Here is a 15,950-nt window from a genome sequence, read left to right on the forward strand (position 1 = left end):
AAAGTGTCAACTTAACGTGTTTTTTCTTATGTTAAATTTTTAATGTTATTTCCAGCAGAAACATTGGAACTTTTGCGTTTTCTATTGTTGAATGAAAATATTAAGGAAAAAACAGAACTTACCAACTTCGAAGAAAATTATATTGCATATTTTAATTTGACTTATTGAACTTTTTACAATATAATGAGAGCACAAGGTACTTAATAATTTTTATAAACAGATGTTTATGAGAAAAATGATTAAATGAAGGTTTATAACTTTCTTGAAACACCCAATGTGGCATTTTTGATTTTATTCAATATAAAATGGCAGAAAAAGTATTGGATGAAAACGAATGAATTGTTTTGGAGAATTGCTTTCTCTGATAAAACAACAGGTATAGCTGCTATACCTCAATGTTTAACTGCTGGCAATGTTTTTGGTGATGGTGATAACAGAATTTTAATTGCTACACTCGATCAAAAAATATTATGTTTTGAAGGTCCACGAATTACTCATGAAAAAACGCTTCCAGAATTACCTAGTAGTATATGTGTTCATCATAGTGGTAAATCAACGAACACATTAATTCCATTAGTTGCGGTTGGATGTGGTAATAGTGTTTTATTCTTTTTAAATATGCGTGAATATTCAAAATTTACACTTCCGCCTCCATTTAAAAGTGATGAAGAAATGCAAATTTATCAAAAATTTATTGATGGAAATCTTACAATAGGTGAGATGAGACAAGAAATTCTTACAGCCAAAGAAAAAGGTTCTAAATTATGTCGAGCTTCTATTTCTCTTCTTCAAGCAGATTTATCAACACCTTCTTCAATAGAACATCAACTAAATTCTCTTAAAGAAGTTACAACAAGTGACTGTGTAACTGCATTATCTACAATCAAATGTAATGCTATCAATGATGATAATTCTACACGTCTTTTAGTTGGAACTGAATCACGTTCTATTTTGATGTTGGATTCCACCGATAGAAAAGTTGAAAGACGATGGGATCTTGGGGCACCCCCTTCGGTTATCAGAACCAGTGGTTATTTAACGGGCACCTCTCTTGTTGCTGTAATTTCTCGAGACAGAATTCTAAGACTTATCACAAATTTATCTGAACATCCTACATCTATTAGTTGTGAATCATTTCCTATTGACATAGCCATCTGCTCAGGTTATATTTATGTCGCACTTATGTCCAAACTAGTAAAAATTTTTGATTCAATCGGCAAACATATTGGAACAGTAGCATTTGATGAACATATAGTATCACTTTCATCAATAGACATCGAAACATATCAATTTCCATGTTGTTGTGTTTCAACATCTTCAGGCGAAATCACATTTTTAAACAAAGAAGAACGTATTTCGACGCAAAGGTTTGAAGAAGGCATCTCAGCAATGTATTTTGGGAAAGTTGGGCGTGAGCCATATAATTTATTAACAATGTCAAAACATGGCGGCCTTTACTTACGCACATTTTCACGTATGCAAACTCCAAGCTCTGCCAAAGCCAATGAACCAGAACAAATTCAGCCAATACCTATTCCTAAGAAATCGAAATTATTTTTAAGCAATTGCGAAAATGAACGCAACAACTCGGCTGAAGAATACAATGAGTGGTGCAACTCCATTCGTTATTTAAGGTTACTTGCAGCAAAGACATATGCTAAAATTTGTGAAGATTCAGTTGCATCTCCTATTGAAGATGTTTCATTCAACACAAAAATCTTCGGAATGGGCCCCGAATACATAATGAACGTGAGCTGCGTCAACAGTGGCAAAGAGGCACTGACTATGATGAAAATTATTCCTATGTTTAATAAAGAAATATTTTCCATTGAACCCGACTGCGTAACTTTGCCGCTGTTGGTCGGTGGATATAAATATACCGCAAAATTTGTGGTCAAGGCAAAGTCGAAAAGTGGTAAATCTGATTTCGTAAAAGTGATTGCAATATCACCAGACTCAGTGACACCGCTTTGTTCCGCATTGGTAAATGTTCCAGTGTCACAATTTCCTGTTTTATGAATTTGGTGCGCACATTTTTGTTATTTAGTAAATATTATCTTGAATCAATTTTAATTACTTATTATAATTTAATGATTTAAAAAATTGATTTGTTGTAACATGAAAAAATTATATTAAAATTAAAAGATTTTTTTTCTGCAAAACTTAAATTATGAAATTTATATTTATTAAACAACAAAACATTTACAATTCATTATTTTCGTTTTCTCTATATTCATCGATATATTTATATGATTCTTCCGAACACAATAATACCGAAAGTGCATTTTTCACTTTATTTTTGTCTGTATACAGATCACAAAATGCAGTTTCAGGCGGTAATGTTAATGTTTGTATTCCCAACTGCGCTATGTTCATAATTTCGTTATCTATTTCATTAAATATTTCGTTTACGTTTTTCCTTTGATATAAATCTCTTATATATTCACCACAATTTTCTTTAAACCATTTCTTCAAATCAACAAAAAACAAAACAGTGTTATGGAATGGTCTTTTTTGTCTTTTTTCGAGCATTTCCAATGACATAAAATAACAATTTTTTTTATTAATATTCGATATTTCCGGAATTGCGATAATTGAGTTCTTCATATTTAATGAAAATAAATTTGTTACATTTCGAATCCAAATAATTTTTGGATCACAAAATAATAACTTTCGAATTGTCGGCGGAAAATATATATCAAGATTTAATAGTTTTATTAATCGAAGTTTATCATTATAATTATTTGGGATATCAATGTTCGGCGAAAATAGAATTGGAAGTTGTTCAACATTAAAATTAGGTTTAAAATGTTGAAATGTTCCAATAACCCAAAATTTTATGTTTTTATTTTTATTATTTTTTTGGAATGATTTCATCATATTAATTGTTTGTAATTCGGTTGTTGAATTTTCGATATAAGTTAAAACATTTAATGAATTATCTTTTTTGAAATGAATTTTTTCTTTTTTCGGTAAAAGCCTAAGAAAAATTGGTGAAAGTTTATCAACATTTACTAATTTATCATAAATTCCTTTTGTCTTATGTTTTCCTATTGGTAATTTCATCATAAAAAATCCTTCATCTTTTGTTGGGGCTTTTATTTGATTCCCAATTTCGATGGTGTAAACATCTGAAATAATTCCTGTTATAACAACTTTTTGAATGTAGAAATCGTTTTTAATTTTTATCACTTCAAAATTCGAAGGAAATTTTAATTCATAAGTTTCATCTGTTTCAATAAAGTCATTATCGAAAGCATAGAAATGATATTTTTTAAGGTGATCAGGTAAATTCATAATTTTATTATAGTTTATTGAATGTAATATGTTTATCGAAAAATTATGTTTGTATAAATGATATATAATTGACATTAAATCAGGAAATGATTCATCAAATGGATCAACAACAAATTCACATTTTAATGAATTATTGTTGTTAAGACTTACTAAAAAGTTATTATCATATTTTAAATGTTTAATTCTTTTTATTCCATTTGCATATTGTGAAGTCCTCCATAAGTAAATATATATCATTTGCATGTGATTGAAATCTTTTAAATCTTTTCCATAACATTTATATAAATATTGAAGTAAAAAGGTAAAATCTTCAATAGAAGGAACGTCTTCAATGATATGACATCCAATTAACATTTTCGTTTGATTATAATTAAAATTAAAACCGAATTTTAATAATTCATTAAAATTTTCGGGTGAAATATATATAAACGAAACATTAAACTTTATGTTATCATTAAATAAATTTTTATATTTTTCTATAATTTTTTTTGTTGTAACAAAAACCGGAATTTGATTCTCATTTCCATTTGTTAATATAATTGGAAGTTTACTTAAAATTTTTGTGATTTCAATTTGTGATTTATAATTAAGTTCGAGAAAATGTGTAAATTTATTCGGTATTTCAACGTAAATTCGATTCATTACAACAAAGTTTTTACGAAATATTTCATCAAGATTTGAATCAATTGATATATTATACTTCGGTATAATTTTATGATATATTTTGGCCCAAATTTCACCAATCCTTTGAAATAATATTTTGGGATTAATACCTTTAAATGGAGTAATTTGGCCATTAACAAGTAACGTCGTTTCAGTTATGTAATTTTTTGTTGCATATTTGGAAACATATTCTGAAAATTGAAATTCTGATGTTGATGGATTCATTAACATTTCAAGAAGTTCCCACTTTAAATACATTTTGGAGCTTTGATATGCTTTTTCATACCCTTGATAAAGACCTTCAATCAGAAAATTTAATGCTTCCCGATCTGTTCCTTTTAATAAAATGTGATAAAAAGCAAATGCAATCTTTCGTTCGGTTTCATTACCGCTATTAAAAATTGGATAAATAGCTGCAGAAATATAATGTGGAACTGAAATGTCTTCATAAAAGGCTTTCAATAGGGGAAGAGAACGTTTATCATTGAATTTTACAAAAAAATCAAAGCGAATTAATCGTTTCCGAACGTTTAATGTGGGGTCTTTAGGATCAATGGTTGTTTGAAGAAAAAGCTGGGAATTGGCTTCAATGTCCATAATATTCAACCCAAAATGATAATCTGGAACCGGTATATATACGTGTGGATCTGAAAATATTTTGGAATGATGAAGATGATCAATTTGTGAATTTGTAAAATTCAGAAATTCAGCAATTTGTATATTATTGTACTCTTGAATTAAAGTTTCTATAACAGAATGTATAAGAGGAGGTACAATTCTTCCATTAATTACTGCCATACATTTTTGATATTGTTTATTATGATTAATAAAAGATTGAATTAGTGAAACGTTAACTTCAATGTTGTTGATGTAATCGCAGATGGAAGAAAAGTTTAGCGCCATTTCTTTCATAAAATTTAATTTATCTAAATTTGAGAGATTTTCTTGATACAAATATGTAATATATTTCCACTGTATGTTTGGCGTAAGTTGCGGTTCAGGATTGATAGTTTTTGTTGCTGAAAATCCTCGTATTTTTGGAAATGAAATTTTTGATGATACATTTTTTAAAATAGATGCCTTTGGGTTAAATACCTTAAACGCAAGAGATAGATTTAAAAGTTGGGTTAAAATATTTTTAGAATTGGAATCAAACATAAATAAGGAATCAGTGAATTGTTGTTTTTCATCATCAAAATTTGTATCAGGCCAGTTCCCAAGTAGATGTGTTTGAACTTTAATGATATTAATTATGAAAAGAAAAAAGAAAATCATTTTTAGGAGGATTTTTGAGGACGTTAAAAAAAAATCTGTTTGTTTTTAAATCTCAAATTTTTTCTTTTTTCTCCCAAATCCATAAATTTGTGATGCACAAAATGTAGTATAAAAAACAATATTTTGGCAAATAGGATCAATAATATAGAGGGAATAATCTAATTTTCTTCGAAGACCGCATGATTTGACTAAGTCTGTTTTATAAAAAAATCACCATAAATAAAAATCAAAATATTATTTTGTCTATATTTTATAATAAGTTCTAAAATAAATAATTTTTCAGATCATAAATAATTTAAATATATAAAAAACAAGAAACAAACCGAAACATTACAGTCTATTGAACAAATTATTTTTGGTCTAAATGAAGAAAATATTAATGAATCTATAGATTCTTTGATGAATATTTTTTCACAAGAATTTTTTTATTCATTTAAATTATCTGTTTGCAGATTTTTATATTCATATTTTGTATCAAAAGATAATTATAAATTATGTTTTGTATTTTTAAAAATAGTTCAACAAAAATAGAAATTATCATTGATCCAAACAATAAATCAGATATTGATATTTTTATAGATCTTCTTCTCATTTACAAAATAACTCAAGAATCAAGTTATCTTCTTGAGAAAATAGTTGAAAATGATTTGTACAGACAAACTCAGATTCAAATATTTACCATATTTTGTATATGTAAATGATGAAAATGATTTATGGTATTAAGGTTTTAAGGATTTCATATCAGAACATTATGATGAAGTATCAAATAATAATTGGGAACTTCATAAAAAATTAATTAAAGAAGGGCTAATCCAAATGAAATTGCGAAAAGAATACGAAATGATGATATCAAAAGACTTCAAGAATTATCATCACAAGAAAACTTTGATATAAATCAAGCAATTGAACCATCACTTTATGAAAGATGTTCATCATTTTCGTCGTCATCATTTTTCATTTTTTGATGTTTTTTCGGCACTTCTTTCAATACGCATTAAGTAATACAGTTGCAACTCACAATTAGTCAGCCTAAACTGGTTAGTTTATCAAATAACATGTTATTGTGGAAACCTTATTCAGTTCTGAATCTCCTTATTCTCTATTATTAAATGACACTGAGTTTTAACGTTTTTTTATTCGGTTTTTCTTTTGCAGCAATTTTTTGTCAATTTTGAATATGGTATAACGTACTCTTATTGGAATAAGAAAAAAAAAAAACAACAAATGTATTGGGGAAAAGCACAACCATCATATACCGAACTTCTGAACTTAGTACAAACTAATCCACCAGATTATGAAGCTATTCTCGAAGATTCAGATTTGATTCCATTATTTAGTTCAGGAAATAAAATTTTTACTTCATTCTTGCAAAACGAAACCAATGCTCGGTATATCCTTCAGCAGCTATTTTCAAATGAAAACGTCAAGATATCACAAAAAATCATGCAAATGTCAACTTCTTATTCATCACCTTTGTTAAACTACCTAATTACACACCATTCATTCTCAGAGTCATTTATCCAAAATATTGAATGTGGTGATGATGTTCGTATTGGATATTTATCTCGAATATATTCATATGCGTTTGATCTTCGTCTTGATGGAATAATAAGCTTATTCTCAAACTCTGTTCCAATTATTGTAAGTCTCCTCAAATGCATTCATACATCTTCAATTTTTAGTCTCATTGAATCTTACAATAATTCCATAAAACCTAATATGAAATGGCTCCCATTTGTTTGTCTTAAACTTATTTCCCCACCAGGCTCAAATATTCCTATACCATCTTATCTTAGCAGTTATTCCAATAAAATCGATTCAGTTTTCGATCAACTTTCCGAATACAATTTCACAAATTCACATTATTCTAAAATGGCGCTTCTTATTCTTCATACACTTAACACAGGTAAAGAACCAAATTTCCTCAATTCTCTCAACGATGTTTTAAATGGAATTTATACACAACATAACGGCATAAAAGTTCGAAATATAATAATTGAACTCGCAACACTTATTCCAAGTGCACCTGGAATGAAAGAAATTGCTATTGATCTTGTCAAAAAACCTGTTCCTTATGATGAAGATTCTGTACTTTCTTTAAAGCTTTTGAGTAAAATAGCTGATAAGTCATTAGAGAACATCGTTCCAGATATAATTGATAGATTCATAAATGATAAAAATAATACATTCCATGCAAAAGCTTTTTGTGACTTCGTTAGATCTGCTGTTGATGTACCAGAGTTATTGGATATTTTGGAGGAAAAATTTTTGCCAATTGCAATGGAAGTTGGAAGAAAAGAAAAATGGCGAGAAAATGCTGCATGTGTAGCATATTTCCTTGAAACATCATCGTTAATCGGTCAACATTTAGCTAACCCAAGTGATGAATGGAATGAGTTCAACGAAACATCGCTGAAGGAATGGGGCACCCGAAACGAGGGACTTTTACGGGGCAACCTGAAGTTTGAAAGCAATTATCTCGAATATGAAGAAGAAGAGGAAGATGATTATGAGTATGATGACATATTCTTTGAAAATGATGATGATTGTTTTGTTGTTGTTGGAAATAATACTGAGGAAATTAATGAAGATTCAGAAGAACAAGAAAACAATGAAACAACAACAAACATTCAAAACACATCTTGCGATGAAACAGAGCCATACGTAAAATACCTTAAACAACTAATTAACACAGGAAAATTTCAAAGCGCTCCTTTGGAATGCATCAAAAAATTCAAACAACCGTTTTGTCTATCGGCGGAGGACGTTATCCTTTTCAGTAAATCGAAATAAACAAAAGAAAATATGTCATTTTGATAAAAGTTTTTCGGGTTTACTCCAAGTTGATGTTAACCTTTGTAACTTTGAATTCATTATCCTTTGCAAGGATATCGCTATATTGCACAAATGGATGTGCTTCAGGTTCCTTCTGTTCCCATTGATCTGGGGTTAAGAAGGAATAGGTGGCTTCGATGGCTTTGTATGTGGCAACAAGGAAGTTAGCTGATGTCTTAGTATTACCAATTGATGATGTGAAAAGATCTTCGAAGCCAGCCATGGCTAAAAGTTTCTTGGCAACTGAACCTGCAACAATGCCTGATCCACGTGGTGCTGGAATAAGTCTAACGCGAACTGATCCGCATTTTCCTGTTACTGTATTTGGAACAGTATGTGGTTGGCCAATCTTGTTACCCCAGTAACCACGACGAACTGGAAGAATTGAAAGCTTTGCATAGATCAAAGCACCTTTAATGGCATTTGCAACTTCAGCAGAAGTCTTAATACCAAGACCAACATGTCCGTCATAGTCACCAACAGCAACAACAGCCTTAAAACGAGTACGTTGACCTGCACGTGTTTGTTTCTGAACTGGCATAATCTTCATGACTTCATCCTTTAAGTTATCACCTAAGAGTGCATCAATAATTTCTGGTTCTTTAATTGGCATAGCATGAAGATAGATTTGTTCGATAGATGTGATACGGCCAGAAGCAACTAAACGACCTAACTTGGTCTTTGGTTGCCATTTATCTTTTCCACCTCTGTTTTGAGCATTGCGTTGCGGGCGCTCGCGCTGTTGGCGGCCACGCATTCCGCCACGGCGTTGTTCGCCTTGCTGCTTTGGAGCTTCAGACATTGAACAAAAGGAAGACCATAACCGTTATAACGGTTTTATCCTATCGTTCATAACGGCCGACCTTAGCTCATTTTTTAAACGTGCTTTTGTACAATTTTGGGGTGCCTCGTTTCAGGGGGCCCTTAGTCCAGACGATAAAAATTCACCTCACGGGGCCGCTTATGAACATTGGTCAAGTAAAATTTTATGAATAAAAACATTCCTTGCGTGCTTTCAATTCAAAGCCATATGGTACACGGTCGAAGTGGAAATCGAGCTGCTGTATTCCCACTTGAAGTTAATGGAATTTTTGTCGATCCATTAAATACATGTCATTTTTCAGCACATTCAGCATATCCACGTTTCAATGGACAAGTCCTTTCAACAAGGCAATTAGATGACACAATAGATGGACTTATAGCTAATAACATTTTTCAAAATTATACTCATCTTTTAACAGGCTATTTAGCAGATGCTTCTATTGCTCATCAAGTTTATACAATTCACAAAATGATGAATAATGTTACATATATTTGTGATCCTGTTCTTGGTGATAATGGTCATTTCTATAGTGGCCGTAATTTTCAAACACAATTAGATGTTATGAAAAAAGAACTTATACCAGTGGCAGATACTGTCACACCTAATTCATATGAAGCTATGTGGCTTACCGGATATGAGTCAATGAATAATCCACACGAATTAGTTGAAGTTGTTTCATCCCTTCACAACTTAGGCCCTCGTAATATTATTATAACAAGCACAGAATGGAGCCGTAGATTCACATATTTCTCATGGAATAAGGGTGAATATCAAATTGCTGTTGAAACCCCTTCATTTTCACGTAGCTTTGATGGGCCTGGCGATGTTTTCACAGCTTTGCTTCTTGCAAATATGATCAATTTTAATGATCAATATGAAACAATTTCTATTCGGACTGTTAATTCAATATACTCAGTTCTTGAGAAAACCGAAGAATTACATGAAAGAGAACTTGCTATTTATGGATCAGTGAACGTGATGCGTGATCCTGTTCTGAGGTTTGGTTGTATTTCTTATGAAGAATTTGTGAATCTCCAAGCCGAAGCAAATGATTCATCACAAGTATAGTCATTTTGTCTATTTAATTGTTATATAAACCTAGAATTAAATCATTGTTGGGTAATTTTTTTTAAACGGTCTGTGTATTGTTTTAAATGGTTTACTTGACAAATGAAATCGATACCCTTTTGATTTTTTCAATTGACTGATTATTCCAAACCTTTGAAAATTAACTTTTTGAATTCAAATATTCTGGTGACCGTTTAAGTTAATGGAATGTACATTCCACCATCCCATGTAAACCTAAGCTCAGAATTCGTAGACTTAATTCCACCTGACTCGAAAGAAGGGGGATCTGTTATTGGTTCAATGGGAAGAAATATTAACATACTACAAAAATACTTTGATCAAATTTGTTACCATGTTGACACGAAAAAAAAATTAACATATAAACTTCCAATAAAAGACCCAAATGGAAATGTTGAAAATGCAAAATTATATTTAAAGCATCTTCAGAATAAATTTCAGAAATTTAAAGGAAGCTTTTTTTCATATTACTCTGTTATAGTCTCTCAAATAGTTACATTTATGATGCAATGCCAAGAAAGTAATCTTCCAGCCAAGTGTCATATAAAAAGTCTTAAAAGATATGTTCAAAAAGAATATACCAAAAATAAAACACAAATTAAACTCCGTTCCAAGATCGCAAAGATCGAAGACTATATTAAACAAAACGAAACCATCTATCCTGAATATGATTTTCAATTATTACAAATTCAACTAGCCAAAAGTATTCATTTCATTGATCAAAAGACGCTTTACTCTCCTGAATCGGAAGTTGATGTTCTTATTAACCAATATATATATCCACGTATTGAAGATATTGATGAGATACTTCATGATATTCTTAAATCACAAAAACCCAAACTATTAAACTTCACGAAACTTGAAATCTTCATTAAAGAAGTCATTAATGAGTTACAACCAAAGAATGAAGAAGAATATTATATCATACGTAATTCCTTATTACGAATTTGTTTTTCACAACTTCATATTATATCGCCGAATTTACTTTTTGATCTTGACCCTATCTCGTTTTCTAACAGTTGTAACACTGTCATCAAATCAACTCCAAAAGATTTGTGTCTGAATGAACGATTATTTTCGATTGAAATGCTTGACAAAACGATCATCGAACTAACCGAAACTAATTCACACCTGAAGGAAGCGACTGAAAACTTAAAATTGTTAAATTTTTATGTTAATCCCCCGGATATCCTTAATTGTGTTTTTAGTAGTTTAAAATGTTGTGAGATGTTTGTTCATGATAATACATATGATGAGAAAAAGAAGAAATCGAAAGTTCAATCGGAAATGTCGTTTGACGATTTCTTCCCTTTGTTCTTGGCAATCTTCGCGGTGAACCCGCCGCCAAACTCACTAAGAATCGGATGGTTCTTCACGGCGATGTACGGAATCGACATGGCAATACCGTTCTCATTCGCAAAGCTGATTCTGACATCGGCTATCAACACATTAAAAGATTTCTCACTTGAAAGGTTTAGAATGGTATCAAGTGATTCGTTTTAAATAAAAGAAATATTATTATGGATTTTTGACTTGTTTATTTTTGGTTTTATGAAATAGTAATTTTAATAGAAAATAAAATGAAAATGGTTTCAATTGTTATATAAGTTTTTATTGTTGTGTATTATTTGAACTTATGTTAAACTTTCAATTTTACCTCATGTAATGGAGTTTACTCTTTTAATACATTTAATTATCTAATATTGTCATTTCAAAATGTTCCATAGATAAACTTTGAAACATATAAAGTGGTTTCCCAAACACTTCAGTTTTTGAATATAAATCCGATGATTTTTCATTCATTCGATTCTATCGTTGGGAAACCTTTCTGCAACCACTTTACAATGCTTCGATCATTGATATTTTATTACTATTCTTGCAAGACGTAAGCGAATATTTTAAAAAATTATAACATATTTGTGATATACAATTACATTTTAATGAATTTTACTATTTTATATTTCATTAATTATCAAAAAGTATTAAAATTCTTGGAAATAATATAAAATACACAATAACTCATACAATTACGCAAACTCAACAAAAAATAAGAAAATGAAAAATATTATGAACCTAATACCCAAAGAAAATATAAAATAAAATAATCTCGAATTTAAGTGAACATTCATTAGTTATCTTCGAAATCATCATCAAAAGGATCATCTTTTGTTGCATTATAAAGTGGGTTCTCGTAAATTATAGTGGCATCCTTTTCAATGCTACCATTCAGTGCTTCTCCTATAGCTGAAGCGCCAGCAGAAGAACCGAATTTCTTGAAAATAGCAACAGCAGCAGCCACAATTGCAGCAACCCCAGCAGCAGAACCGGCAATTATATAATATTTAAGATTGCTATTTTCTTCGCCATTACCTCTTCCTTGTCCTTCATCCTGAGGTGGAATTCCATTAATAAATGAAGCAGAAGGTGATTGTGAAGCAGAAATTGATTTTGACGGAGATGCTGATGCTGATATTGAACGTGACGCAGAAATACTTTCGGAAGGTGAACGAGAAGGCGAAGGAGATTGAGAAGGTGTTGGATCAGGAATTGGAATTAATACTTTTTGCATCGTGCCAACATTACCAGCACCATCAACAGCTGCAACATATACACGCATACCATTTGTTATTTGTTCTGATGTAAGTGGAATGAAATTATCTTTTGTGGTATTAACTAATTCACTTAATCGTACTTCAGGTTTTGAAGTAATTATATATTTATAATGATCAATTCCAGTAGTAACTTCTGTTTCAACTACTGGAGATTCAGCATAGAGTTTATCATTTGATCTTTCATGTGCTTCGACTTTAAATTTGTATGATGATCCATGATCCTCACCAAGAATATCAACTCCATAAGCATCAGGTAAATAATTAAGTCTAACTTTAGGTGCTTCATAATCTTGTGATGAATGGTCTTCAGTAAATGTTTCATAGGTTCTTTGATTTAAATAATAAATTGTATTTGCAATGACTTTCCTTTCATCAACTGTTGAATCACAATTACTATGACCTGTTTGAATTACAGCCGTGTTGTTCTTTGTTGATAAGTAAAAGTTATGTTGGAGTCCATTTGTATCCTTCTTTGTAGGATTAAAATCATTATTTGTATCACCTAATGTCATCCATACATCACCAAGTGTTGCATGAGAATTTGTATGTGTAGTTGGAATGGATAAAACTGTACCAACATCTCCAATTTCATATGGATAATTAGTTAATAAACCTTTACGAACAATCGTAACTTTGTCTTTTTGGATAAAGTTATAAGTCATTGATTTGCCTTCATATGTTTGATCTGTGTATAAAGATTTAATGCCGAATGAATCTCGAATTTTAAGTAAGCTTGTTGCTTGATTACCAACATAAAAATCATGCGCAATTGAATCATGTCCAGCCAAGAAACCGTAACCTTTATCAATGTATGGTTTTATATGTTTTTCAGCAGTGGTTGTCTTAATTCCATAATGAGAACTAGCATCCCAAGTTCCGAAAACAATTACTTGATAATCATAAATGAATGAACTATTTGCTGTTATGTTAGATTCAAAATCATTAATTGAGATTGGTGTAACAAAAATTAATTGTTTTCCAATTTGGTCGATACCAAAAGCTGTGAAATTGGTTACTTTGGTTCCTTCTCGAATTTTTCCACCTTCCATCCAAACTTTTAAGGCTGCTGACTTAGATAACCGATGCCAAGGTTTATTATCATCTTCACCTGCAAATTTAAATTCGACTACTTTAGTTTGATAATTAAGATTATTATATTTAGATCTTTGACCATTGTTTCCATCTATTTGACTTGGATATATATTTAAAACATCAACACGTGTGCCAGCTTTATATGTACTTATTTGTTTCCAAGATGCATCCCATTCCCCATTAGTATTTTTAGTTTTTTGGAAAACCTTATAATAAATGTCTTGACCAGTAATTGATGACCAACTTAAATATGTACCACCTTTTCCTGATGCATATGAAGCATTTACAGTGACTTCCAAGTCTATCTTTACTGCATTATTAGCAATGCCTTGTACAAGTAAAAGAGAAAGCATAAAATATTAATGAAGCTATCAGTTGACTTACCAGCGACTTTTCATAATTGCAGAAAAAGCCGTATCGGTTATTCAATTTTTGAAAGATCCAAAAACCTGTTGTAAAACATGCCAACACAAATAATCAAATATGATTTGTATAACATATGATGAATTTTTTAAACTATAAACCATATAATATTAATCACTTATATATATTTCAAGTAAATATAAATCACAATGATTAAATAATCTGAATATAGCAATATAAATCTATTTTGGAACAAAAAACTGGACGTTCAGAACGTCATAGCTACTTTTTCAAAAGAATATTTTTTTTTGAATGTTGGACAGACGATATGATGTTTGTAAACTAATCAATCAAAATTGACAACAAACTTAGTCAAAAACAAACGATAGAATCTAACTTAGTTTTTTCACTGTTGTTGTGTTTTCGAAACAAATTAAATTAAATTTATTAATATCTCAACATTGGTGTTAAAACAATTCCTGCCTGTTGAAAGTGTTTAGCAAAAAGCCTTTAACATTGGGATTAAAGGAATTCGTTACATGAGATGAAAATTTTATTTACTAACATAGATAAGATATTCACATCATAAAGCAAAAAACATGCATGTTTCAAACGTGAATATGCACTTTACTGCAAGTAATAGAATAAATCACACAAATCATTTTCTGATGTACATGTTACAATTTAATAAACAACACTCAAACATACTACTTCATCAAAAATGACTTTTTATCAAATGATTATCATGCATCATTTCGAATGTTATTTGATCAAACATAAATCTATGTTTCTATTCATCAATAAATTTCAAAAAATAATTTTCCAATTAAAATAATTTGCAAATTATATATTCTTTTCCGGCAAAAAATCACCACAAATACTTAATATAATTAACAAATTAGATTTCTTTCCCAAACGATATGTAACACTTTCAAAAATATTATTTTGATGTGCATAAGTTAAGGCCATTTATCCATTCATATTTGAATTTGTACACTTATCGTTTTATTTGAGATTCTGGGGAAAATGGGGGTGCCCCGAACTCAAATTAACCTACCGTTTTCGTCACTTTTTTCAAGGACAAGAAATGAACAGGAAAGACAATTCAAATAATAACTATAAAAAAGAGTACCAAGACAACCAGTTCCCCGACTTTGACTCTAGCCGCGGCAGAGGTTCTTATGATGAAGGACTAATAAATGAATACGATAAATTTAAACAAAATAGAAGACAACGCTCAACTAGCCCTAGGGTAGGGAACATACCAAAGTCACATTCTGTGGGTCATATGCCTTCCAAAAGAAATCCTTTCTATTATGAGCCAGCGAAGGATGATCGATCACAAACTTCAATGCCATCACCAATCCAACCTAAACATGATCCTACTCCTGAGTTCGAATTTAAACCAGAACTCCTTGAAGATCACACAGACAATCAATCAAATAAACAAACCCAAAGCACAACGCCAAAGTCATTACCTTCAGAACGTTCACAACAAATGAATACTTCATCACAATCAGGACAGCGTGGACGAAATAATCAATACAATCAAATGAACAGAAACAGACAGGGCCAAAAGTCCCAACATGAACAACCATCACACTCTCCATCCCATCAGCAAGCAGAACCTCCAAAAGAAAACTCAAATTCGGAGAAACAAACTCCCAATAAACCATTTAATGCCTTTAACATGTCTCCACAAAAAGGTAGCCAAAGTAACATGCGCAACCACGATAATTACCACAAAGGATACCGCGGGGGAAACAAAAAGAATTTCTATGATTACAAGAGCAACTCCAAAGGCACCCCATAAACAGAGCACCCCGTAAACGGAGTACCCCGAAACTAGGGTGCCCCGTTGCTGAAAGCAACCAAATTGATTAAAAGATTTATACATTGTATTC

The 15,950-nt window shown here is 30.8% G+C and overlaps 7 protein-coding genes across 7 annotated transcripts; 5 read left to right on the forward strand and 2 right to left on the reverse strand.

The window, feature by feature from the left end:
• Positions 1 to 324: 324 nt before the first annotated feature.
• GO595_009945 (Bardet-Biedl syndrome 1 protein) lies at positions 325 to 2,019 on the forward strand (the record flags this gene model as incomplete). The annotated part of the gene is made up of 1 exon (XM_067923686.1): positions 325 to 2,019. One exon carries the CDS (start codon positions 325 to 327, stop codon positions 2,017 to 2,019), a length of 1,695 nt encoding a protein of 564 aa, XP_067769894.1.
• A 4,440-nt stretch (positions 2,020 to 6,459) lies between these two features.
• GO595_009946 (uncharacterized protein) lies at positions 6,460 to 8,028 on the forward strand (the record flags this gene model as incomplete). Its single annotated transcript, XM_067923687.1, has 1 exon — positions 6,460 to 8,028. One exon carries the CDS (start codon positions 6,460 to 6,462, stop codon positions 8,026 to 8,028), a length of 1,569 nt encoding a protein of 522 aa, XP_067769895.1.
• A 40-nt stretch (positions 8,029 to 8,068) lies between these two features.
• Positions 8,069 to 8,872, reverse strand: GO595_009947 (40S ribosomal protein S2-1; the record flags this gene model as incomplete). The annotated part of the gene is made up of 1 exon (XM_067923689.1): positions 8,069 to 8,872. One exon carries the CDS (start codon positions 8,870 to 8,872, stop codon positions 8,069 to 8,071), a length of 804 nt encoding a protein of 267 aa, XP_067769896.1.
• Positions 8,873 to 9,100: 228 nt separating this feature from the next.
• On the forward strand, positions 9,101 to 9,961 carry GO595_009948 (pyridoxal kinase; the record flags this gene model as incomplete). Its single annotated transcript, XM_067923690.1, has 1 exon — positions 9,101 to 9,961. The coding sequence occupies one exon, from the start codon at positions 9,101 to 9,103 to the stop codon at positions 9,959 to 9,961; it is 861 nt and encodes a 286-aa protein (XP_067769897.1).
• A 519-nt stretch (positions 9,962 to 10,480) lies between these two features.
• On the forward strand, positions 10,481 to 11,482 carry GO595_009949 (uncharacterized protein; the record flags this gene model as incomplete). Its single annotated transcript, XM_067923691.1, has 1 exon — positions 10,481 to 11,482. One exon carries the CDS (start codon positions 10,481 to 10,483, stop codon positions 11,480 to 11,482), a length of 1,002 nt encoding a protein of 333 aa, XP_067769898.1.
• Positions 11,483 to 12,107: 625 nt separating this feature from the next.
• GO595_009950 (DUF5057 domain-containing protein) lies at positions 12,108 to 14,036 on the reverse strand (the record flags this gene model as incomplete). The annotated part of the gene is made up of 1 exon (XM_067923692.1): positions 12,108 to 14,036. The coding sequence occupies one exon, from the start codon at positions 14,034 to 14,036 to the stop codon at positions 12,108 to 12,110; it is 1,929 nt and encodes a 642-aa protein (XP_067769899.1).
• Positions 14,037 to 15,133: 1,097 nt separating this feature from the next.
• GO595_009951 (uncharacterized protein) lies at positions 15,134 to 15,859 on the forward strand (the record flags this gene model as incomplete). The annotated part of the gene is made up of 1 exon (XM_067923693.1): positions 15,134 to 15,859. The coding sequence occupies one exon, from the start codon at positions 15,134 to 15,136 to the stop codon at positions 15,857 to 15,859; it is 726 nt and encodes a 241-aa protein (XP_067769900.1).
• Positions 15,860 to 15,950: the final 91 nt, after the last annotated feature.

This window comes from Histomonas meleagridis, assembly GCF_020186115.1.
Source record: "Histomonas meleagridis strain 2922-C6/04-10x chromosome Unknown scaffold_143, whole genome shotgun sequence".
In the NCBI taxonomy this organism is placed as follows: Eukaryota; Parabasalia; order Tritrichomonadida; family Dientamoebidae; genus Histomonas; species Histomonas meleagridis.